This window comes from Watersipora subatra, chromosome 1, assembly GCF_963576615.1.
Source record: "Watersipora subatra chromosome 1, tzWatSuba1.1, whole genome shotgun sequence".
NCBI classification, from domain to species: Eukaryota; Metazoa; Bryozoa; class Gymnolaemata; order Cheilostomatida; family Watersiporidae; genus Watersipora; species Watersipora subatra.
The window spans coordinates 26612484-26635977 of record NC_088708.1 but is presented as its reverse complement, the minus strand read 5'-3'; the positions used below and the strand labels follow the sequence as shown (position 1 = coordinate 26635977).

The window sequence follows — 23494 nt, the reverse complement described above, 5'->3', positions numbered from 1 at the left end:
GAACATGAACTACTTAGAGGAAATCGCTTTCCATAGCTTGTACGCAAACCTGGACAAGTGAAATAAAGCTCTCATCAAGTACAAAACAGCAAAATATTAGACTCAAAAAAATTTGGTCTCTGTCATCAACTCCGCAGCCGAATGGGAAGGGGATAAAAGAAACCTACCAATAGTATTTAGCTTGTGAGTCAGAAGTAAAGTGTTTGCCCCAGTACGGGCAGCGGCACATGCAGCCTCTGTTCCAGCATGGCCACCTCCAATAACAATGACATCATAGGAAGAGAAGATACGCTTAGAAGAAAGTGAAGTCTTAGCGGAGTAACGAGAGTTGCAGAGCAAGCATGGAGGCCTCAACAAAACTTTCCTAGCATACAATGTATGGTGGGACAGACTCCGACCCAAGATTAGCATAATCTGTGGAAAAAACAAGTTTCTACAGACATAATGAAATTAATTTATAATATAAATTTTCCAAAGAATCTTTAGCCTTAGCAAATTTTGTTGAATTTGTTGTCAAAATCTATTTAGAGCTAACAACATCTATTATAAGAAATTTAAAAGGTGAAATTTGCCAGCATGTTTACATATGCATAAGTCCAGCAAAATAGGAAGCCAATAGGGGCTATCTTGACTCAAAAGTCAATGGAATAGTAAGTTGGTTACCTGATTATTAAAAGTAACCCAACAATGGGTCTTACTGGAGCACCTTAAATAAGACTAGAACACATTACAGTAATATTGCCTCTTCCTTTAAAACAAATAAGCTCAAGTTCCAATCGTATTTCCTCGCCTCATTCATTTGGTTTGTAATGATTAACAAGTGCTTCAAAATTTATTAAACAGTGTATCTAAAAATAGTCTTTCTCTATTATAGATGCTTTCACTCAGACTCAGACAGAGATCAGAGGGCAAATTATACATTTGTTGAATTTTACAACAATCTTTTTAATTTTCCGCGCTAGGGTCACCTGTTTATAGTTATGGGTTAATTTTCTGGTTTGGGAAAGGTTGCCACCTTTGATTTAATCTTAACTTTATTTCACCGGCCAACGCTGACAAAAGCAAATCAAGCTAAGTGAAAAACATTAAAATAAAATAAAAACACGAAAATTCAATAATATTATAAAAAATTCTTATGGCATAGGAATGCTCTAGATGTAAGACAGGCAAGTTTAGGATTATTTTAAGATATCAAATGCATAGGATGAAATCAATTCTGAAAGTATTAGCAATGTCTGCTCTACATTGGCTTGTATAACCATACATAATGTAATAACTATATATGTATAAATATATACCTCTGACTAACAGTTACTCCATGCACTTGTGATGGCAAGGTAACAAATTTGATATTGTTACGTATATTATTATAATGGACTTAGTACTTGTATATCAGTATACTTATGAAAAACTATGCACTTTGAAAAACTTATGTAACTTTGAATAGTTAAGCCAGATGTCAATGCTATATATACTAAATTTGTCCAAGAAGCAAAAGATGCTTTTCTCTCATCGCTAGTATCTCTTTATTATCTTATAGTATAGAAACAAGTGTGATACCAAATGAAACCAAAATGTTGAGCTTTGTGAAGACACAGCATGCTGTCATTGGCATTATTTAGCATTGCTGAGCCTAGGTGACCAGTCACCAATGTTAACCAATTGAAATAGTGATCAGGCCTACAAGCACTAACAAGTTGTTCAACAGCTATAAATTGTGTTCAGTGTGACCATGCTCTACAGATTTAAATACTAGTAGAAATTGATTTGTTTTAGTTGAATGGCATCAGCTACAGAGTACCCTAGAGGCTCTGATGTAACTAGGGTATATGAATAATACAAAAACTGATACCAATGATATACAGGCCCCACAAGGATAGGCGGCGGGCATCATGTGGGCGGAGCTTAATGATCGAGCTTTGTTGGGATGAACCCGAACAAGGCACCCGAACAAACAAATATGCTGAATAAAGCCCCTTGTAAATTTTCAACTATAATGAACAATAGTGGTTATTTTACTGATCTGTTGGTTTCATTTTGTTGTCAAATAAATATAGTTGCCCAATATTGTCACCGTTATGATCAGTCAGTTGCCATTCACAATATTAAAAGTTGCAATCATAAAATAGCCGAAATTCGGATTTATATTTAGATTTTGAGTATGAAAACTACACTCCACAGCTTTGCTGCGGTCCCATCTTATTGGCCAGGTAAAACAATGTGACAACGATGAAAGGTTTTGCCATTTTATATTAGGGGTGGCAAAATATTAATCAAAAACTAGGAGAAAAAGGCCGTTGTTCGGGTGATTTTGGGTAAATTATATTTAACTTTAAGCCTATACTACGACACCTACCAATTTCAAAATTAGTAAAAGTAGATAATTTGAAATGTTTTATTTTCCATGGATCCATTATTTAGTTAGGTTTTACCCCTACATTGTAGAAATTCAAAGCTTGCTATTGTGAACCGCAGGGCCTACTGACTGAATGAGCTAATGACACGATAATAGCAAGTCGTGTTTTCCAAAACCTAATAAGGCAATGCGACCACCCTGCGAGAATTGTATTAGCTCCGAAACCCAATCTAGCACAATCCTAACAGAGCATGATCATTAAACCCTGCCCATATGATAGCCGTCGCCTATCCTTGGGGGCTGTATATCATTGCTGATACCGAGTATTTTATTTTTGTCATTCTATTTTTATAATTACTTGCACTAACAATTATGTAAAAAGTATCATACTGAATAAAACAAGATAGATGAAGCATTTTTAACCATATGTAACAAAACTATGTTTCAAAATTTCAATGCATGCATAATTGTAATAAATCTCTACCACATGACAAACTTACTGGTGTTAACTCTGTGTTCCTCAAGCTCAATAGCCTTGCGAGTGTTTTGGTGCTGCCAGAGGTCACTTGAATTTATTGACTTAGGCAAACTGCTGATAACAACATGAAGCAGTCATAAGCGTCAATGTACCTTTCTGTGTTTTATGAAAAAGATATTTATGTTTAGCAGCAAACTGCTGTGCAAGTTGACATAGAAGTTCTGCTCTCTTCAGCTGACCACAGCAGAGTGAGCAACTCTAATAAATGATCGCATTCTCTTTTTAGGCCCCAAGGCCAAAAACTCACCATGCAAAATCGCTAATGCTGGCATACCTTGGATGACTCAAACAAAAATGACAGATATATGAGCCCCCTGCCTGACAACAAAGGCCTTATTTGGCTGTCACACAGGAAGCAACCACACTACACTATAATCTAATCGGTTAAATAATAAGGATAAGATGAGGGAAAATTTTGTCGTATTCCTTATCTGCTTAGTCAAAAGATTTCTATGATTTTCTCCTCTTGCTATTTTAAAGAATTTCATTGGTTTTATCAATCTAATATTTTTGCTACTTAGTGTGCGGCTTCTTTTTTCCAGAAGTGTTTTGAAGGTTATTGTCAAATCTTATGGGCTCTTTTGGGTTTTCTGGCTAATGACTGCAATCTGCATACACTTTTTAATATTTTATGTGAGACCAATAGCAAGCTGCTTCCACATGTCATTAACATCATCAATACCAAACAGGTCAAGCTTTAGTTGCCATGTGTTGTCTCAAAATTTCTTCATATCAGCTTTGTGGAAAAATTTCAGATTGCGTTATAGTATTTCGGATGCTTTTATTTCAGAAAACAAAATTGTTTGCGCGATTTAGTGATCACTGATTCCAAAAAATTGGTTAAAGCAATTGTCAATTCATGGCTGTTTGAGCATACTACATCAAATGTATGTTATTGAATATAGATGGTTCCCTTTCTAACTTTGTGATGTCAATCTAATCAGCAAACAGATAGGAAGCCTTATTTTCGTCAAAGCTTTTGTTTCTGAGAGTTTGAATTTGCTAGTCTTTACTTGATAGATTCATATTTCCTAACAGCGCTACGTGGTCTGTTTAATATCTTATGCTTCTGTGTGTTTGTGAGGGTATACTGTGTTGTGTATTGTATGTGTTGTGATCTGGAGTAGCAGCCAATGATGTTCTCAATTATCCATACTAAAATATGTTCAGCGTTAGAGTCATTAAAAAGCTAAAAACTACCTCTGTGTATACAAGTTTTTCAACAATTGCTATCAAGACTTCACTTATATACATGTTTTAGGGCTTTTAATGCATTACTTTGAAAGCATAATCAAATATCTGATGTTTGTTTTTAGCTTTATTAATACAAGACTTTGTGTTGCATACAATATTACTAAGATGATATCATGGATCATAGCGGAGAGTTTTATCGTTTTTCTTTAAGGAGATGGCGTGTTCATGCGTTGCGTTCATTCTTACTATTATATTGAACATATCGTTGGCTTAAAACTAAGCCGTGTCATTAAAACAATCTATGCATGTTACCTAAACATGATTAAAATGTAAGTTTTGTTTATACGATAGTAATCTAAACAGAGTTGTACTGAAACATTACGATAAGGGTAATCCGGTCTATACACGATCGGCACCGCATAAGCGGAAACTTTACCATGTCGCCAAAAACGGAGCCGAGTTATGCCTCAGTGTTTGTGACTATGAACATTTTTACGGAACCAAGGGTATATGCTTGGATCAGCTTGATAGCATTTGTAAATATGGTCGCCAGTACAGAGTCTACGATATTATTTTGCTGTGCTTTCATAGCATTTCTTTTGCAACATTGCCAATTTTCATTACTAACACTTTCTTATATTTTATGCTGCAGTCGATTTGTACGGCATCAAACTAATGCTGTGAAAATGTCGCCTGTAGAACACTATGAGGGAAAAGCTGTTTTTCTATGCATGCTCATCTTAACAGGCTTCTACCAACATGGTTGTTATCATTACACGTAACTGGGGTTGAACTTCCTTTATGTTATTTCATGGTCAATATAGATTTTACAGAATGCTGATAGCTCATGCCTAAAATGTTGAGCTAAAACATGTTCTAAATGTATATTATTCATTTACCTTTAGCCCAATTTCCATGTATGATAACCATATCTAAAAGCAAAATTTTAACCAAGTGGCATTCAAGGTGAACGGCTCGTATTTGTAATAATGGTGGCAAGTTTTGGTGAACGGGAAAGTTATATTTTCGAAATTTTTGTCAGAACCTTTCAGAACTGAAAGCTTTTGGCCATAACTTTTTTAGTTTCAATTTTAGTTTTTGCTCATTTCTGACTTAAGTTTTTGTTGAGCCCCTATCATACCTGGTCAAGTCTGGATGTTCAAAAGTATTGTTTAATCTTTTGATCGGTCTATAAATTCTATTGCAGGTTTTTGTAATTCACTGTTTTTAGGGTTATTTCAAGGATCATGATAAATAATTTAGTTTCTTATTCTTGAATTGATTTTTTAACTGTGTAAGCATTTCAATTATTCCTTTCACAATGGTATCACTTATGTCTACAGTCAGAAACTCAATAGCCCTATACTTTTTATTATTTTTATATTTCACCTCCAAAGCTCTTTGAGAAAATCCTATCACCATAGCAACTAATACATCAACTAGACTTGCTCAGGGTGACGAGGCCATTGATTCAATTCTACTGCCTAGCTAGAGAATTAAACAAACCTGGTATTGCATTATTAAACTAGTGATACATATGACCGCATTTTAACAGAGGTTGAACTCTGTTGTAACCTCAATTCCTTGTATCTAATCAACACTATAAATGACCTTTTCATAGCAAAAAGGTCTCCAACTCCCTATTAACATGCAAAGAGGAAGTACGTCTAAACTAATGATTTTCACTAGTTCTACTTTTTACATTATGAGGCAAAATACCGCTATGTTACAGATTGCCAAATAACAAAAAATATGTAAAGTTAAAGCTTGCAAAATTTAATTGGTCACTTTCAATGTAAAGTCTGTTGCACAAGTAATTATGAATAACAGTCAGCATCAGAAATCCAATCTATAACTGCCACTCATACATGAAGCAGCCAAGTTCAGTGTCTGTTAATGTTGTTATGTTCGCAAATAAAAGATTTGGTTGCACAGCAGCTTTGAAACAACGTAGCCAAAGGACCTTCATTAAAATAAATGAATCAAAAATACTAAAATCTGCTCACACTCATGATTCCATAACTACTTTGAGTCACGGATGTTTTGTGTTTCTGTAACAGAGAGATCTGGTAGAACTACAGTCGTAGCTAGTGACTACAGCAACAACAGTTATTGAATCATACTTTATGGCCAACCAACTAGTTTCTACAAGTCTGTTTATTGGTTAATTTAAAATAAGGCAAACACGAATGCGGCAAATAGATGTAAATTTGGTATTACAAAATACGCTTAAATTTATCACAATTATAAATGCATGTACTGTGGTGGTAGCATTCGCATTACTGGATGACAACCTAAATTTTTATAGAGGCAGATGTTAATTCCATAGTTGTTTGATGAAATAGTGCAGGTGCAAAGACTGCTAATGACTGATTGTATTTTGCTACTGGTCAGGTGCAAAGACTGCTAATGACTGATTGTATTTTGCTACTGGTTTTTATATTTCAGTATTTCTGACTGCCTTGCAAGTGATAAGTTTTTATTTCAACGAACTTGTCTGTGATGACTATGGCTGACACTCAAGCATCGCTTATCCAAAAAGGTAATTGGATTTGATTGACTTACTGTTGCCCTGAGTTAGACTTCTTGTATGGAATAATTTGAAAAACATTTCTGAAATTATTGCCAATAAAGTAATAAAAAAAGGTAAGAGTCGATACTCAAACGTTTTATTTTTTATGTTAACATTCTCCTAGCTTCTTGCATCGCATTTGAGGCTTCTTTATGTACTGGCAAATTGAAACAAAAGATTTATATCCCTTTAGTTGCTGCTTCTGTTGGATGACTTGTCATACGATCGTAATATTGCGCGCTCAGTTGCTGTCTACTCTGATTTCCATGAATCAATTGTTCCACGCTGCCACTAGCTTGCAGTTCTGTTACACTTATTGTGATCTGTACTTGCTGTAATGTTATATTCTACCTTCTAGCCATGATTTCATTTCGTTACAGATGTAGATAGAGCAATTGAGCTTCTTGAACTTCTCCAAAAAAGTGAGTTATGATTGTTATCATTTGCCAAGTGTATGTCTTTGATTTCAGGTCTATTGGTACTTTGACTGGATTTTTTGAGTTGCTGGTATCTGGTGCAAGTTTTATGTACCTTGAGTGATTTTTTTATTATTTAGCAATTATTATTGCCTCAATGCTGTTTAATCAATTGAATTGTTCAATAATTTGCTTTATAACATTTGGTGGCTTCTCTAATTGTAACATGTTCTTGTTGTAGAGAATTGTCCTTCTACACCAACCCAGCAGCTGACTGATTTGAAACGAGTTTTGCAAAGTGACTTCTTCAAATCAGTTCGAGAAGTGTACGAAAATATCTACCAAACAATGGACCTGCAAGGAACTGTTGATGTCAAAGCTCGTGCTACTGCAAAGGTTGCCTTTTCGAGCTTCCTGTTCAATGATTCTTTTCAATTGGTTTATTCTCATAGAATTATGTTATCCTAACTTCATCAGACAAGAAGTTTCAATTTCTGCAAATTTTGTATTGATAGTTTATGTTCATACAGGTTTTGCAATTGGAATTGGTGTTTGTATTCAAGCGAGGAATAGAGATGAAAATGAGAGCATTATAAATTGATATTAGCCTGAGTCAACATTTGCAGTTGCTTAGTTACCAGAGAGTTCAGAAATAAAGTTAATAATTCTTTTTATGGAATTCAGCTATAGTCATTTGACCACTGATAGATCTCGCTCCATATAAACCTCGTTTGATGTGAGGAGATCAACATTTTGTTGCAATAATCATAAATTTGGCAAAAAAGATCTTTGCGTTGTGGAGCTTACATTTGTTACCATTTTCATTATAAAAATCTATTGTTTCCTGTAGGCAACAGTGGCCGCTTTTGCTGCGAGTGAGGGGCACGCTCATCCTCGCATTGTGGTCTTGCCTAAAACTGAAGACGGCCTTGGATTTAATGTGATGGGAGGGAAGGAGCAGAGTTCTCCAATATACATATCCAGGGTGATTCCTGGAGGCGTGGCTGATAAACATGGTGGGCTAAAACGAGGGGATCAGCTTCTCTCTGTCAATGGCATGGTGAGAACCTAAATTAGCAGCTCTGTGATTATGAATTCAACGTCCTTTAATAAATCAATAATATATTCTTAATAAATCTGACTAAGCATTCTGTGTAAGGAGAGTCTATTTTGGTTTTAGAGTGTTGAAGGAGAAAGCCATGAAAAAGCTGTGGATCTTCTCAAAGCATCTAAACGTAAGCTATCCTACTTCCCAAAATACATACTTTTTTCTTTTTTTCACACAAGTTTGTGTTTAATCGCTTCAATACTCTTCACCTTTATTTTAGGTGAAGTCAAGTTAATAGTCCGGTTTACACCAAAAGTGTTGGAGGAGATGGAAGCTAGGTTCGATAAACAACGAGGTCGTAGAGTTGCCCATTAGTGATTGCTTCCTTAGCCTCTGTTGTACGTACTAGTACCGTTCCTGCATATAAAGTTCCTAACCTCTTGTGTGAATGTACTATTGCTTTCCTTGCATTAGTAACTACTAGCCTTTTGGTATGTATTAGTACCTTTCTGCATAAGAGGTTTCTAACCTTTGTGTGGATATACTAGTGCCCTTCTTGCATAAGTAGTTCTTAGCCTTTTCTGTATGTACTGGTACCCTCCCTACATAAAAAGTTTTTAACCTCTTTTTGCCTTCTCTGCGTATGAGGTTCCTAAACTTTGTTTGGACGTACTGGTACCCTCCCTGCATAAAAAGTTTTGTCACTTTATCATGTCGATCATGATTGTACTACGCTCTAGTCACAGCCTCACAGGCCCACCTTTACTCTATACGTATATTATGCCCTTACGGCATCGCTAGTTGCATCCTGCTGCTTCTATTTGCGCAGCATCTCAGTGCCATTACAAAGTCATAATTTTTTCAACAATCATTGTATTTTATGAAATTAGTATTAGGGTATAACAATAATTTATATTGTGCTTCTATCTTTCTGTAGCTGAAAATATAAAATGTGTACAAGTGTGTTATATGTACATCGGTGAAGATCCCGTTGGAGACTTGATCAGCTATATGGTTTCACAAACAACTCTTATCTCTTCCCTTTTTAAATGGTGAAAAGGCTTGCAGTAGCTATGGTAAATGTACATGTACATTCATACAGATAAACACAATATCATTGGCAAGTATAGTCAGCCTGCACTTAATAGTTGATTAGATACACATGACTACATATACTGATACATCGATATTGTGGAAGACATAACATTAATAGGCAAGCGATTATGAAAAGAGAGGGTGGTATGACAACACGCCTGATTGCTAACTAGTCAATTGCAGTAATATTAAAAGTAGAATCAGAAATAAAAAAGATGGACGGATAATAAAAATAGCGAAATTCAGTTTTTGTATCCTTCAGATCCCTGTGGCTTTGTCATCCATTTTTATTCTGCTCGTCCTCTGTAACATTATTTGGCTCTCTTACCCCTAAAATAAAGATTAAATTTAATCGTTAGCTTTTGCTGCGGTAAATGTATTTAAAACAATGGTGTCAGTGGTAATAGTGAATGCTTTGAGATATGTTTTATGTTTTATTCACAACTACGCTTGTTTGGAGCCTGTTGCTTGCGCCCTATCACAAGTAATTTAAGCAAGTCCTGTTCAATTAGCCGGCAATGCATATATTCACAGACTTTTTACCAAAAAAAAAACGTTCTAAAGCTAAAAACTGGCCGGTATTCAATAAACACGAGTAGTCTATGGAAGGCATATGCCATTTTATAGATTATCATATTTGCGCCTTCTGATGCCATCAGAAGGCGCAAATATGAAGAGTAATTTATACAAATTTATAATGCTCTCATTTTCATCTCTTTTCCTCGCTTGAATACAAACACCAATTCCAATTGCACAACCTGTATGAACATAAACTACCAATACAAATTTGCAGAAATTGAAACTTCTCGTCTGATGAAGTTAGAATAACATAATTCTATGAGAATAAACTAATTGAAAAGAGTCATTGAACAGGAAGCTCGAAAACGCAATATGAAGAGAAACAAAAATCTTGTGGCAAGGTGAAGTGTTGTACAGCGATGTATAGCAGCTAGTCTACATAGAATATTGTGCAAAAAACAGAAGTTAGGCGGTGATAACTTATTAAAACAACACAAATACCTGGGTGTTCACAGTTTTTCAGGTTTTATAACCCCAAAGTTAATTTGGATGCATTTTTTTGCTCAGTCTATTATGAGCTAAGGGTGAGGGTTGAAAATGCAATTATTAAAAGTTGTCTCAAGTTAATGGCTGACCACAAATCAATGACAAAAACAACAATATGATACAACAGGTTTGAAAATGTTATGCAAAAGGTTATAGAAATCCAGCCATCTCTGATGGTGTCACATGTATGTTTAGAAATTCGATAGGTTACCAAGGAATTTATACACACAAAAAACAAAATGAATTTTAGAGTAAACAGTTTTTCCTGAAAATTTAGCTTTTTAAACTCACATCTGTTGATTACAAATGTTACTTCATTCAGCAAAGAGGCAAAGATTAATCCGTGAATATATCAGAATCTAACTTCTGTCAGCCATAGCAAATGAACAGATAATTTAGCTCCAATCTATTCCAGCACATGATTGATAGCTGCTAAGCGCATCACTTCCATCCATCGACTATTGTTCATCACCATAAACTACAGTGTCTGGCAACAAGGAGTATTGCGCATCACTGTATATACATGTAAGACCACATCTAGCTGTTATTTGACAAATGAACAGAAGCTTCGATAGCTCATTAAGGTTTTGGCGATGGCCTCCTAGAATATAATGTTATTGCAGGAACACGTAGTGCAAAAAGAAGGTGAAGGCTTGTGTGACAACTGACTACAACATCACTACTACCTTGTTAGTCAAGTGCTTTCGAGTTGAGTAGCCACGAAAGCGGGCTTGAATCTTTATCGCCGCATTTTCTTGATCAGCCTAGACATGATGCAACAGCAAATTCACTTATGACCACACGCATTTATGAATTAATTCAATTTTGTTACCAATTCTATTACTATAATATTAAAACAAGTCTTTAATAACTCCGAACAGTCGCCTGAGAGCTATGGATTTTTGTAAACCAACCAATTTATGTAAACCAGCCAAATGCGGGCTTGTCAACAAATACCATGAAGCAATGAAAATTGTAGCATGAAAAATTCTACAGATGGGAATGTTGAAATTGATAAAAGCGCAAGGTAAATGAGTAGTGGTGAGCAGTTAGCTAGGTCAAGGATTAGACAGAGAATAGATTTGCCACTTCACACCACGCAAGGAACTCACATTGTTTTTTGCTTGACTGGATTGAGCCCTTGCCTCCGTATCACCTTCTTGTTGTATGCGTTGTTCTCTCAAAGCTTTTACTTCCTTCCTTGCACGGTATCCTCGATAGCCGGCTTGAATTGTAGTCGCTGCGGCTTCTCGCTTTTCTGCACTTTCAACAGCTGGATCCTGGCTTGTCTTTTCTTCTTTGGCTTTTTTCATATCTTTTCTAACCTTATACCCTCGATAGTTTGCCTGGATCTTGACCGCTGCTGCATTTCTCTTAGCCTCCTCATCTGGTTCATTGGCCGAGACATCCTTTCTCTGAGTGTTCTCTTGTTTCTGATTTTTTAAGTTTTTTCTAACTTTGTACCCTCTGTAGTTAGCTTGAATCTTGACAGCTGCCTCATCTTTGCTCATCTTCGATACAGTTGACTTCTCCTTAGAGTCAGCTATTACTGTTTTTTTTTTCAACTCTTTTCTAGTCTGGTGTCCACGGTATGATGCCTGTATTTTGGTAGCGGCTTCGTGCTGTTCTTTCTCAGACTCAGAAGATTTATTTTCTGTGGATTTGTCTGGTTTGTTGGAGGTGTTGCTAGGTTGTTGCTGGGCTGGCTGCTTTTTAGCTGGAGGTTTTTTTTGGGACTCAGACTTATTTTTGTTCTTATTAACAGGAGGCAAGGGCTCTTTTTTGTCTCTCGCTGGAATCGGCTGCTCATCCTAAATGAAGCATAAGCAGTCACCCTCACACAAACTTATAGAAGAGTTGACAACAAAAGCAGTGGATGCCTTATGGGATTCGGTATACAGATAGATTTGAGATTGATATGATATTGAGATATAAACCAAAGCTGTGCCCAAAATGTTAACAAATCTGAGAGAGGTGACAATAGCGGTGCAACTTGGGTGCTAAGGCTCACACTCTAGCTATAGATCATAGTCATCAATCTTAGGATAAGCAGACTGATTGACTTACTTCTACAGTTTCTGCTTTTCGTTTGTCAATCGGAACTTCTTCCCGAGTGTTCTTGTCTTCTTTGACTTCATTCGCTTTTTGTTTCTTTCCTTTAGCTTTGAAGACGCCTCCTTCATCTGTAATACAATAGATTCATCGCCATCATATCTAGTTTCTATAGACTCACATGCTTTATCAGATGCTGCCAATTCTGGCGCAACAGTACAAACTAAATTAGCTAAGCAAGCCTAATATTTGTAAGAAAAGCACATTAGAAAAGGAACTGAGTGAATTGAATGAGGTAATGCTTTGTGAAGTGTATCCCACAAAAGTTTAATGATTTCATTTTTCTTTTGTATATTGTATTATTGGCTTTTAAACAAGAACATTGTTATTATTAAACAGAATTATATTATGTACAGAAACAGAATGTAGCAAAGTCATAGAAATATATTGTGCTGCCAAAAAAATATAGTGAAGACTGTGAAGAGACGTTACCTTTACTGTTCGAAGCTGAAATGATTAACATTTGATATTGTATCATGTATTGGCTAGCTAATCGATATTTTACATTGACATTGATGAGTTTAGAAGTAAATGAAATTAATACCTTTATCTAAGTCAACAGGCTGCTTATTGGCTGGCTTTTTAGATGTCGACTGTGTTTTTTGCACCGGAGGTGGATTCTTTTTTTCCGCTGGTTTTTCTTTTGGCTCTCCAGGCTCTTTCGTTTTGTCAGAACCACCTCGTTTATGCTTGATGGGTTTTATGGGAATTCCTTCTTCTGTATTAGTAACAGCCTGCCCTGCCTTCTTCCTATTTCTACAAATTATTTATACACGACTAAAAACAGTGCCAAGCATTGGTATATGACTATATGTACATATTACAGCAAACCTGCTCATTACTAGTACAAGTACTTTCCTAGTTCAACAATTCTTTCAGACAATCTTTATTTTCTCCGTACTCATTCTTCTACACAAAACTTGTCATTTTAGTCCATGAAACTTTAACAACAATGTTTTTGTTGATATGAAAAAACTAAACTTAATGAAAGCTTATAAGATGCTTCCAGTAAATTATCTTGACTTAGATTTTCTGTTTTAGAGTTTCTAATATCCAATTTTCTGTATCAAAATTGTTTGATGCCTTTTATCTGTTTAAGGTGTAATATCACTTGTATTTTCCATTTAAAGCACAAGATGGCTCATATTTGCATTTCTATACATTTTGAATTTTGGCTAAAGTTAGCCATCAATTTGTAATCAAGTACTCAGGTATTATGCCAACTGAAGGATTGAATGCGGAACCCAATTATGTGCAATTCCTCCAAGATGGATTGCATGGATGTTCTTAAAGGGCCATGTTGCACAAACAATGGCTCTGTAAACTTGACTGGACATGTTGGAGTCCATTGGCAAAGGAATCTACCCAAAGACTGGAGAACCTACTGGAGATATACCCAGTTGCAGGGAGCAATTTAAGGTTGAATGTCATTCCTATCACCACCAGTGGCCTTTATTGGAAGTTGAACCCCAACCTGTTGTTTGTTGTCAAGTGTTTTAGACCACTCAAATAATTTGGTTTTCCAATGTAACTTTTTTGTCAACAAATAATTTACATTTACTTTCAAATTTTTACTAAAATTAGCAGAAAGTGCAGAAACATTAATTATGGATAAGAGTCTCAAATATGTGACACGCAGTTGAATAAAACCTAGAGCCTTGAAAAACATTGTGCTATCATTTTCATATGCTTGGCAGCATTCACGATACAATTTAAATTTTAATGGCAATTGATTTTCATAACCATTATGACATCAATTGTCACTTGACCTGAGCTAGCGGAGTCAACTGAAAATAACTTCTGTTATCTCAGACAACCTGGCAACAGGGCTTCCCACGAGAGCAAACAAACAATAAGGCTGGTGCAAAAGTCCGCAGACTGTTGCTGACCGATAAAAATATTTCTACACTCTTTTCTGATGCTAACGGAATGTCTTAAAAATCATATTTGTGATTTTACTAAGGAAAAAACTGATGCACGTATAACTTTTTATTGGCATTAGTAACCATTAGTAAAAACCCGTATTTGGGTCACTCAGTGAAATTATGTAGGTCAGGGCAGAACTTTGCAGTTTGACATGCGGCAGGTCTACTTATGCCCTTCTACTTTTCATGTCATTTTCTGAAACAAAATTGTTATCCGAATTGTTATAAAATGTCATAAATTGTTATATATTTATCCAAAACACTTTGTGACCATTCTTTGTCAGAGCAAAGCTAATGAGTCTGCGGCAGCAGTCATTTTTATTAAAGGTTGATTTAGAGCTGCTGCCTGTTACCTGGCCGGAGCCTCATCATTCTTCTTGCTGATGCTCTGTGTGGAGGTGGTAGAACTCTCAAGTGGAGATGAACCCTGCGAGTCTTCATATTTGCTTTTCTTTTTTACAGGTCGTAATACAGGATACCGTCTAGAAACATGGCAGAAGATAACAATACATCTAGAGTATTACCATAAACATCATGCTTTACACCGACTAGAATCACGAGATGCAGAAAGTCAGAAGGTATTGAAACAATCACGAAAGCTCATATATGACATATATGCTGAAAACTGACTAGGTTTTTTAGCTCATTTTCTGAATGTGTCTAACTCTAAGTTGTCATAATTGTAAATTATAATTGGTATGCATGTTTTTGCACTTTTTAATGACTTTAGATAGCCACCACTTCAGACCATTGCGGTAGGTGGTCTGTAGAAGTCATAGGCTACTATTGATGGTTGATGGCAATACAATGAGCTCACCAAATCAAATACTCTAGTGAGTAATGTTATACCCTATGTAATTCCCTCTATACTGAAGAGTGGCTGCATAATGCACATGTCAAAGTACAGTATGGACTCAGTACTGCCACAAGCTCTTACTAGACTAGTTATTATCGCTGCCAGTAAATATTTGGTGATATTCCATCAATTGTTGTGGTAACTTAACTATTTTTATACTTCATCTCCAAACTATTAGAAATGTTGGAAGCTTGTTGAATAACTTTCATTATGTTGAGTTATATTCACCCCTTCATTATGTTGAGTTATGTTCACCCCTTCATTACGTTAAGTTATGTTCACCCCTTCATTATGTTGAGTTATGTTCACCCCTTCATTATGTTGAGTTATGTTCACCCCTTCATTATGTTGAGTTACGTTCACTCCTTCATTATGTTGAGTTATATTCACCCCTTCATTATGTTGAGTTATGTTCACCCCTTCATTATGTTGAGTTATGTTCACCCCTTCATTATGTTGAGTTATGTTCACCCCTTCGTTATGTTGAGTTATGTTCACCCCTTCATTATGTTGAGTTATGTTTACCCCTTCATTATGTTGAGTTATGTTCACCCCTTCATTATGTTGAGTTATGTTCACCCATTCATTATGTTGAGTTATGTTCATCCCTTCATTATGTTGAGTTATGTTCACCCATTCATTATGTTGAGTTATGTTCATCCCTTCATTATGTTGAGTTATGTTCATCCCTTCATTATGTTGAGTTATGTTCACCCCTTCATTATGTTGAGTTATGTTCACCCCTTCATTATGTTGAGTTATGTTCATCCCTTCACTATGTTGAGTTATGTTCATCCCTTCATTATGTTGAGTTATGTTCATCCCTTCATTATGTTGAGTTATGTTCATCTCTTCATTATGTTGAGTTTACAACCAGCTGAAGTTCTCTATACTAAGCAATAACTTTACTTTCTATGCCATCGCGTCTATTGAACCTCGAAAGCATTGATTTTATGAGCAACATTCACCGCCTGTGAGAGCGAAGACTTTGCTTCAATAGACAGACTTAGGGCCTACAGCTTTGTGGCCTGGGAGTCTAGTCATCAAGCTACCTGTCAGCATTAACTAAATAGCTATTCATATATTTTTTGCAGAACATATTATTTTTTAACATAATGCAATTATTACATATATAGTTACCACAAAATTTAAACAAAGTTGGTTATTGCATAAGGCAAATAGATTCAACGGATGAAATGGGCTGGTATTTTTACAGGAACTGAGTGAATTGATGTAATTCTAATTTGACATTTATCATAAACTTTTTAGGGAGGAAGTGTTTTGCCAAGATCTTGCTATGAATTCACATTTCTAATGTACTTTTACCCTTTGTTTTGCTTATAGAGCTGGTATTGTTAGAGCTGATGTCTCTTTGGCCCCAAGTAGCAAATAACTATCTGTATCATTGATATTATTGATTAGAATGTTTGTTCCGAGTTGTATAGATGGCTAAGACAAAGGGACTGAATCAGCTGTATTATCCCAGAGTGTAGCTGAGCGTAGTATGTTATCAGAGATATTTTTCAGTTGCTTGTTTAAACACAATAGCTAAATTGAATAAATATTGTCAATAGCCTTTTGCATTTAGCTAGTAGTATTGGCTCAAAAAACCTTATATCACTTGGGAAGTCAATAGGCAGCCATGGTCTAGTTGCTAAGACTCTAGACTACCAAACAGCAGGGCTGTGGTTTGAGCCCCACTATGGGCTGTGAAAAAAGGCATGTTTTCATATTGTGGTAAGACAACTCTAATAAAACAATGGAAAAATTGCCATAGAACCCTTACAACTCATAAAATGCCTCACCTAAGCAATTGGAAAAGAACATGACATGAATGACCTTCTATGGAACACTTTATCATATGCCAAGACTGGCTATATAACATATTGTACAAAAGAAAATGGGAAGTGTACATATATAAGTGTACATATATAAGTGTATGGGAAGTGTACATATATAAGTGTACATATGCCCTATTTCATCAATCTTTACTATAATAAGAGCCGTGTCTGTCCGAAGCCACACTAAAAGCATTAAGATAATTGCAATTTCTAGCCAAGCACACTATCGCCTGCACCACTCCACTACCTTGTCACATACGGGTATAAGAATAATTGTGCCCATAGTTATTACGCACGACAATCTCACACGGTACTGCCAGTAAGCAGTAATAAATATAGTAAAGTAAATATACAGTAAGCAAGAGGATAAATTATGCCCATTTCTTTAAAATATCATGTCGTTCCACAGCATTGCACTACTATTGGCTGAGAAGCATATACATTTTGTGGTGGGTCTATTAACTAGCAAATATCATAATATTATGTCTGGTGCAATTGCACAGCTATGCCTTATTTGCTTAGCAGCGGTCAAATATATTCATTCATGCCGGACTTGAAAGGAAGCCAAAGGACTTAACTTTTATTAGAATAATGTTTTCAATAAATACAAACATATCTATCTTCAGATCTTATTGATTTCATAAATGAACATTTAGAGCTTTGGATTTCAAGAGGCATGCATGTCAGATATTGTTTGTAGATGCCGATTAGATGATGACTATCCCACTATTTATTGATATATAGACTTCTATAACTGTCCTCTGTGTGAACATAATCAAAAGAAATATATGATTTGCTATAAAATGAAAATTCGTTACTTTAGCTTCCAAGGGAACATACCGTAAGCTGTCTATGATTACATGTCATCATATCCAAATAAAGATACTTAATAGCAAATACTTTGTGTACTATATATCAGCGAAAGGAATTGATACTCATCTAAAACCTGTACATTCAAGCCGCTGTTACTAGACATCGAGTAAAACTATAAGAATTAATAGTTTAATCATCTTTTTTGAAACTTTATGAACTTTGTTTATTAGTAATGGCTTCCTATTAGTACTAGCCCCGCCAGGCTACTTGTAGTGGTTAAATGTTTAGAGAGATGGTCTCACTCATGATGTTAGCTGTGCGTCTAGTCGTTATATATAACTTAAATGAATGCGGGTTACGGTCCCAAAGCACTAACAGTGATGCGCATCTCCTAACAACTTTGGCATCTTGCCAGAGTAAGTTATGCCAAGGTATGTCACATCATTTGGTGATATACCAATCAGACTACTCTCTGTCCTTTTAGCTGCTGATATTTCATGACTTCAGGTCATTTATGAAAAAGTGAATATAATTTTTACCAATGGTATTTTACAAATAGATTTTGATATGTTTGATTTTTTGTGTAAAATATTGGCTTATTTACTAAACTACATGTTTTAGATCGTGGTACGTTTCACTAGCATCAAAACGAAGATCGTTAAATAATTATATAATGTGAAAATTATTTCATGAAATGTAGAAGCTCTTAACAGGTTTATGTTACATAATATGATGCTCTGGCTATGTAAGCTCCCAAACATGATTAGCTAATGCGCTGCTAATTAACATAGCTATTTACTTACGAAGCAGTTGCTACTGGTAACCGCATTGAGAAAGCACAAATCGAAGTCTTATCAAGTTAGCCGAGTTTGTATGTTGATTTTATAAGCAAGCAATCATGACAGCTAATAGATATTTCTACGAGATTATTTGTACCTTTTCTGTTGCTGCCGAGGAGAGAGTACTGTTGCCTGCATTCCATATTCTATATCCTTGAACCTCTCAGAGCCGACAGCGATGTAGTACTCATTGTGTTTTAGGTGTACGCCTTCAGTTATTTCTTCTTTTGTCGCAAAATCATAGATTCTATAATAATTACCAAAATATTCTTAGCAAAGATGTGATTAGGCCTTTTTATCCAAAGGTACTTGGTGTTTTCACACTGAAATGTCGCGGTTTTATAAAGCAACAATATCTAACTTTTCTCGATAATCCTAAATGAAGATTTCAAAAAACAATGTTCTATTGATACAATTTCTAATCGCTTCAAATGTATTTCCTTATGTTTATGTCATATATGAACAAATAATATATGTCTAGTGCGTAGTGTATTCCACTATGTTTATATCATATATGAACAAATTATAGATGTCTAGTGCACAGTGTATTCCACTATGTTTATATCATATATGAACAAATACTAGATGTCTAGTGCATAGTGTATTCCACTAGGTTTATATCATATATGAACAAATAATAGATGTCTAGTGCATAATATGTTATGAACAATTGCAATGGAGTGCAATTGCAATGGTGTTCATAAAGATAATGCCAATTTTCATACAGTAATTATTCCGAGAAGAAACTCACTGTCGAACCGCTCCTGTTACCAGATTTATCTTCTCACTAATTGCAACCAAAACTGTTTCCCAGGTTTTATTCACCCATGGTTTCAGTAGGATTCTCTTGGCTTGCTCCAGATGCTGGCCATTTGCGTACACACTGCAATCAGAGCCCAAGTTAGAGTTTTCTTTAAAAAAACAGTTTGTATGATGGGTGAGTTCAAGTTTGGTTAACATCATTGAAAACTTAGCTTATAAAAGTTAAAATAATTTGCGTTTTTATCATTCTTCATTTTTAAAATGATGAATAATAAATGCTAAGAAAAAGATGAAGAGAAGACATTTTATCATCTTTTGCCTGGTAGTAGTTATCGATTCTTTTACAAGATCACTTATGTCTGAATCATGGTCTTACATGTATGTTTCATGTATGTTTACACTTAGCCATCTCATTCGCCATCAATAAAATGGAGTTAGTACCAAGAGAAACGATTAGCGTCGGGACTAAAAGCAAAACCTGACAAAGATCGGAGAAGTTCCTCTGCGAGCCAACGACCAGCAAGCTAGAGATGGCGTCTCAATAAAAAACACCCAACAGAAGGCAATGGCAAACCACTGTTGAAACCTGCCAAGATCAGCCGTGGTTTTAGGACATGGAAAAGAACCATGATCACCTACGTCCTCATAAGACGCGATACTTAGAGAAAGAGAGAGAGAGTGAGAGAGAGAGAGAGTGAGAGAGAGAGAGAGAGGGAGAGAGAGGGAGAGAGAGAGAGAGAGAGAGAGAGAGAGAGAGAGAGAGAGAGAGAGAGAGAGAGAGAGAGAGAGAGAGAGAGAGAGAGAGAGAGAGAGAGAGAGAGTGAGAGAGGGAGAGAGGGAGCAGGAGAAAACTAAAAATAGAGAGCAAATTTTTTTCAAATTTGAATAAAATGATAAGAGTAATGAAATGAGTCTCGAGAAAAGGGTTCACAAGTTTACATCTACACCTTTTGCTAATAGTATTAGTCTGGAAGGCAGTCGTAGTTCATTGTTTTAATCTGAATAAACCAAATTCAAAGTATTTCTTAAAGAGCGTTGACTAACCAATCGTATTTTCATAAGCGTAAAACATAGTCAGTTCTAGCATCTATTCTGCATTTTCAAGGATGCGCAAAGATACAAGTGTCTCGTTAAATAACATCGCACATATAGGATATATCGATTGATTCCCTTCGACGAATCTTATAAAGCGTAACCTTCATCTGTTGATACTCCAAGAAATAATCAATAGTCGTAAGTTTAGAGGCTATTGAAACAAGAATTCTTTAAGACCTTATGTACACGGCAACACTTGACAACTCATAAACACTCCGATTAGTTTCTTATGTGTTTATGAAATCATCTTGTCACCGGAGAATAGAGCGGTCACTCGGTATATACCATCAGCACGAGTTTCAAAAGAACGATTGTTTTAGCCAATTCATTGCATTGAAATTTAAAGTCTTGAGAGGGATAGATCATCCAAAGCAAATATTGCGTGGCAAAAGTGGTGACGCAGGTTACGGGCAGGTAAAATATATGACTTGCGGAGGAGGTGTATGATTATACATCATATTAACTTACAATATGGATATTGGAGTTCTCTCTATTTTTCGTATCCTGCCAGATACCACAACTTTATTTCGTCTCTATAAATATAACAGCAAATGTGTATAGCTTACCAAATTATTTCAATAATGTGTAATTTATCAATGACTCGTTCCAAAACTGACCAACTTTTTTACCATTATAAAAGCGTATGTTAATCTTTCAATTCCTCTACTCAACTCATAAAAATATTTTACAAGCTTTCTATATTCTTCATGGAAGGAAGTGGCTTGGTTAATATAACTAGCCATGGTATAGCTAACAGGTAGGGATATGACTAAACTGCGTGTTGATGAGCAAAATAACTATCATAACATTCACAAACCGATTACCAAAAGTTTTCAAACATTCTCCCAGCCAACTTATATCTACTGCAGTTTTATACTGAAGTTAAAATAGATGGAAAGATAACAAAGTGTCATAAAACTACTTACCTCAGGTGACGGAGCTGGTTTAGGTTTGGTGGTAATATCTTCATATCTGCAATAGTATGAGATGTAAATTAAGGCTATAACATCTCCGTGGTACGTTATCATAATGCTCGGTAATTGTCTCTAGTTTTATCATTGGTTATAAATCACCGTATCTATGATACGCATTAAGGCATACTTTACGTATGCACTTTGTTTTCAAAACATCAAATAGTAATTCCTTTTACTTAATACCCTGTATGATATTCATTCAGCATACTACTGAGACATTTATATATTACATATTAAGTTTAATACTAACTTCTCCAAGCAGCTAGTTGCATCTAGCCATCTACTAGCTCAGAGAAACAAGGCTTATCAGCTTCAATAGTAGTTATAAATAACCCAATCAAGATGACCAGTTTGATATTCTTCATGACAGAAAATTGCTTGGATAATCTCTTTTTAAACATAGATGCTATAACTGACAAATGAAACAGACAAGCTAGTTTACTGGGTTTCTGAAATGAGTTCCTCGTTGTTGTTATAAGCGGCTAACAGGAATGAAGAAATAGGTATCTATGTTGTGTACAAAGGGTATCAGCTGAGTCATAATGTACACACATTATTTCTTTTAATTGTATGTAATGTATATCTGTCGGTCTCCAAAACTACTAAAAATAGCTTTATGACCATTTAAAATTCTCACACCCTTTATTTAGACATTCAAAAGAACTTATGGTTATCTGCTAGTCTGTCATTAGTCATGCTGAAAAAATGTGTTTAAGGCTATGGGTTTTTATAATGAGCCTTTTCTTACGATGTTTTGTAAAATCTTTTTTATATCTAAATAAAAGTGGTGACAAGCTAACTGATATTTTGAATTTTTAAAGTTGAGCAAGATTCTCTTTTATACACATATAGCACAAGTACAATGATGACTGTTACATGAAAAATCAAGCATGACAGGATTTGTTTTTTAAAAGCAAGTGATTTCATTAATATAACTAGCCACGCGTAGCAATCTTGCAGGATAATGTGAATTTAGGATAATATAACATCTAGCAAATTGGATATCACATCGTATATCAGCAGACAGTATTCAGCAGCAATATGGAAGCAGTATACAAAAGTACCACAACTTACCCAAGCTTTACAAACTTCTGGGCGCAAGCTACATATGACCTTCCTGTTTCCAGGTCCCCGAGATCTCCAACTGCATGCCCATTTTCTGGCGTACGCAGAACTCGCACTGCTCCGAAAGCTGGTTTTAATGAGTGAGTGACTTGTGTTAAAAATGATTCGTAATTTCTTGTCTGTCTTGGATTAATCACGAATCTTCGTCCGGTAAAAAAGCGATCACCATTACTGTAGATATGTACCTTCTTAGCTAAAGTCACCTCTGCCTCAGACATAGCCTGCTAGTTGTTTCAGATCCACTGCTAGATAAAGTAACCTTCCACTACAGCGCTTTCATTCTGCTGTTTTACGTCGAATGCTGACAGCAAGTCATGCGTATCGCCAACTTGCAGGAATATCATTGCATTGGCCTATTGAGTAGACTGCTGGCTCGGTATTGGCTAAACAATGCCGTTGCCGGGCAGCGGCCAAACTATTGAGAATAACAAACAGTAAATAGCTTTGCTTGTAATGAGTATTGGTGTGAAAGCTGCATGTGTATAATATAATACAACGCCTGTTTGGCTCTATTATAACCAATTGTGATAGAAATGAATGGCCTGCTATAATTGTCAGGCGTAAACAGCCACTATGGATCAAGTGGTGTCATAGATGGTTGACATAAAATCCCTTACTGTTATAAGCAGTCGCTTGTGTCAAGCAACTTATGAGTGTTACTGCACTAAATTCTTGTTGTTTGCTAGTCAGTCTTATTGGAACGACTGCTAAAACAAGTGTATCAGTTTAATTTTCAGCTTAGTATTATTATTCTATCCGTAGCAGGTAAAATATTCTCAGCCTAGCATGTTTTCCTGGAACTGAAAGCATTTATGCAACATTCACTATGTTCTATTTTAGTTTAAACAACCATGAGATCATAAATAAC

General features: G+C 35.6%; 4 protein-coding genes across 9 annotated transcripts in view; 2 read left to right on the top strand and 2 right to left on the bottom strand.

The window, feature by feature from the left end:
• LOC137406512 (protein MTO1 homolog, mitochondrial-like) overlaps positions 1-409 on the bottom strand; it is a 32839-nt gene extending 32430 nt beyond the window's left edge. Inside the window, exon 1 of one of the 2 annotated variants that reach the window (XM_068093112.1) lies at positions 168-409. The gene's annotated coding sequence lies outside the window, so the exon portion shown is untranslated. The remainder of the gene's footprint in view (positions 1-167) is intronic. The other variant, XM_068093103.1, reaches the window with a different exon arrangement.
• The window catches only part of LOC137406529 (syntaxin-7-like), a 383065-nt gene that overhangs the window by 107252 nt on the left and 252319 nt on the right, over positions 1-23494 (top strand). The window lies entirely within an intron of this gene.
• LOC137406549 (protein lin-7 homolog C-like) lies at positions 266-9089 on the top strand. Its single transcript, XM_068093148.1, is given in 6 exon segments — positions 266-302; positions 7041-7082; positions 7318-7472; positions 7927-8136; positions 8257-8311; positions 8405-9089. Coding segments are annotated over 6 exon segments (594 nt in total). The 3' UTR covers positions 8500-9089.
• LOC137406493 (doublecortin domain-containing protein 2-like) lies at positions 9240-22892 on the bottom strand. Of its 3 annotated transcripts, XM_068093083.1 has the most exons (12): positions 22576-22892; positions 21454-21499; positions 20996-21060; positions 19422-19553; positions 18768-18917; positions 14675-14803; positions 12941-13152; positions 12352-12467; positions 11589-12095; positions 11397-11537; positions 10971-11048; positions 9240-9549 (listed from the first exon to the last, which is right to left on the bottom strand). In XM_068093083.1, exons 1-12 carry the CDS (start codon positions 22842-22844, stop codon positions 9544-9546), a joined length of 1851 nt encoding a protein of 616 aa, XP_067949184.1. In that variant the 5' UTR covers positions 22845-22892; the 3' UTR covers positions 9240-9543. The 3 variants fall into 3 exon arrangements, with proteins under 3 accessions (XP_067949184.1, XP_067949178.1, XP_067949192.1); XM_068093077.1 differs by having other exon boundaries at positions 11397-12095; XM_068093091.1 differs by lacking the exon at positions 10971-11048 and having other exon boundaries at positions 11397-12095.

What these genes read in the sequence shown, in the direction of transcription:
- LOC137406493 (XM_068093077.1), bottom strand. Translation starts at nt 22,844, where the DNA reads ATGTCTGAGGCAGAGGTGACTTTAGCTAAGAAGGTACATATCTACAGT. An exon ending in GTAACAGGAGCGGTTCGACA is followed by an intron (nt 18,918 to 19,421) that starts GTGAGTTTCTTC and finishes TAATTATTATAG; the next exon opens with AATCTATGATTTTGCGACAA. An exon ending in CCAGTCAAGCAAAAAACAAT is followed by an intron (nt 11,049 to 11,396) that starts GTGAGTTCCTTG and finishes CATCATGTCTAG; the next exon opens with GCTGATCAAGAAAATGCGGC.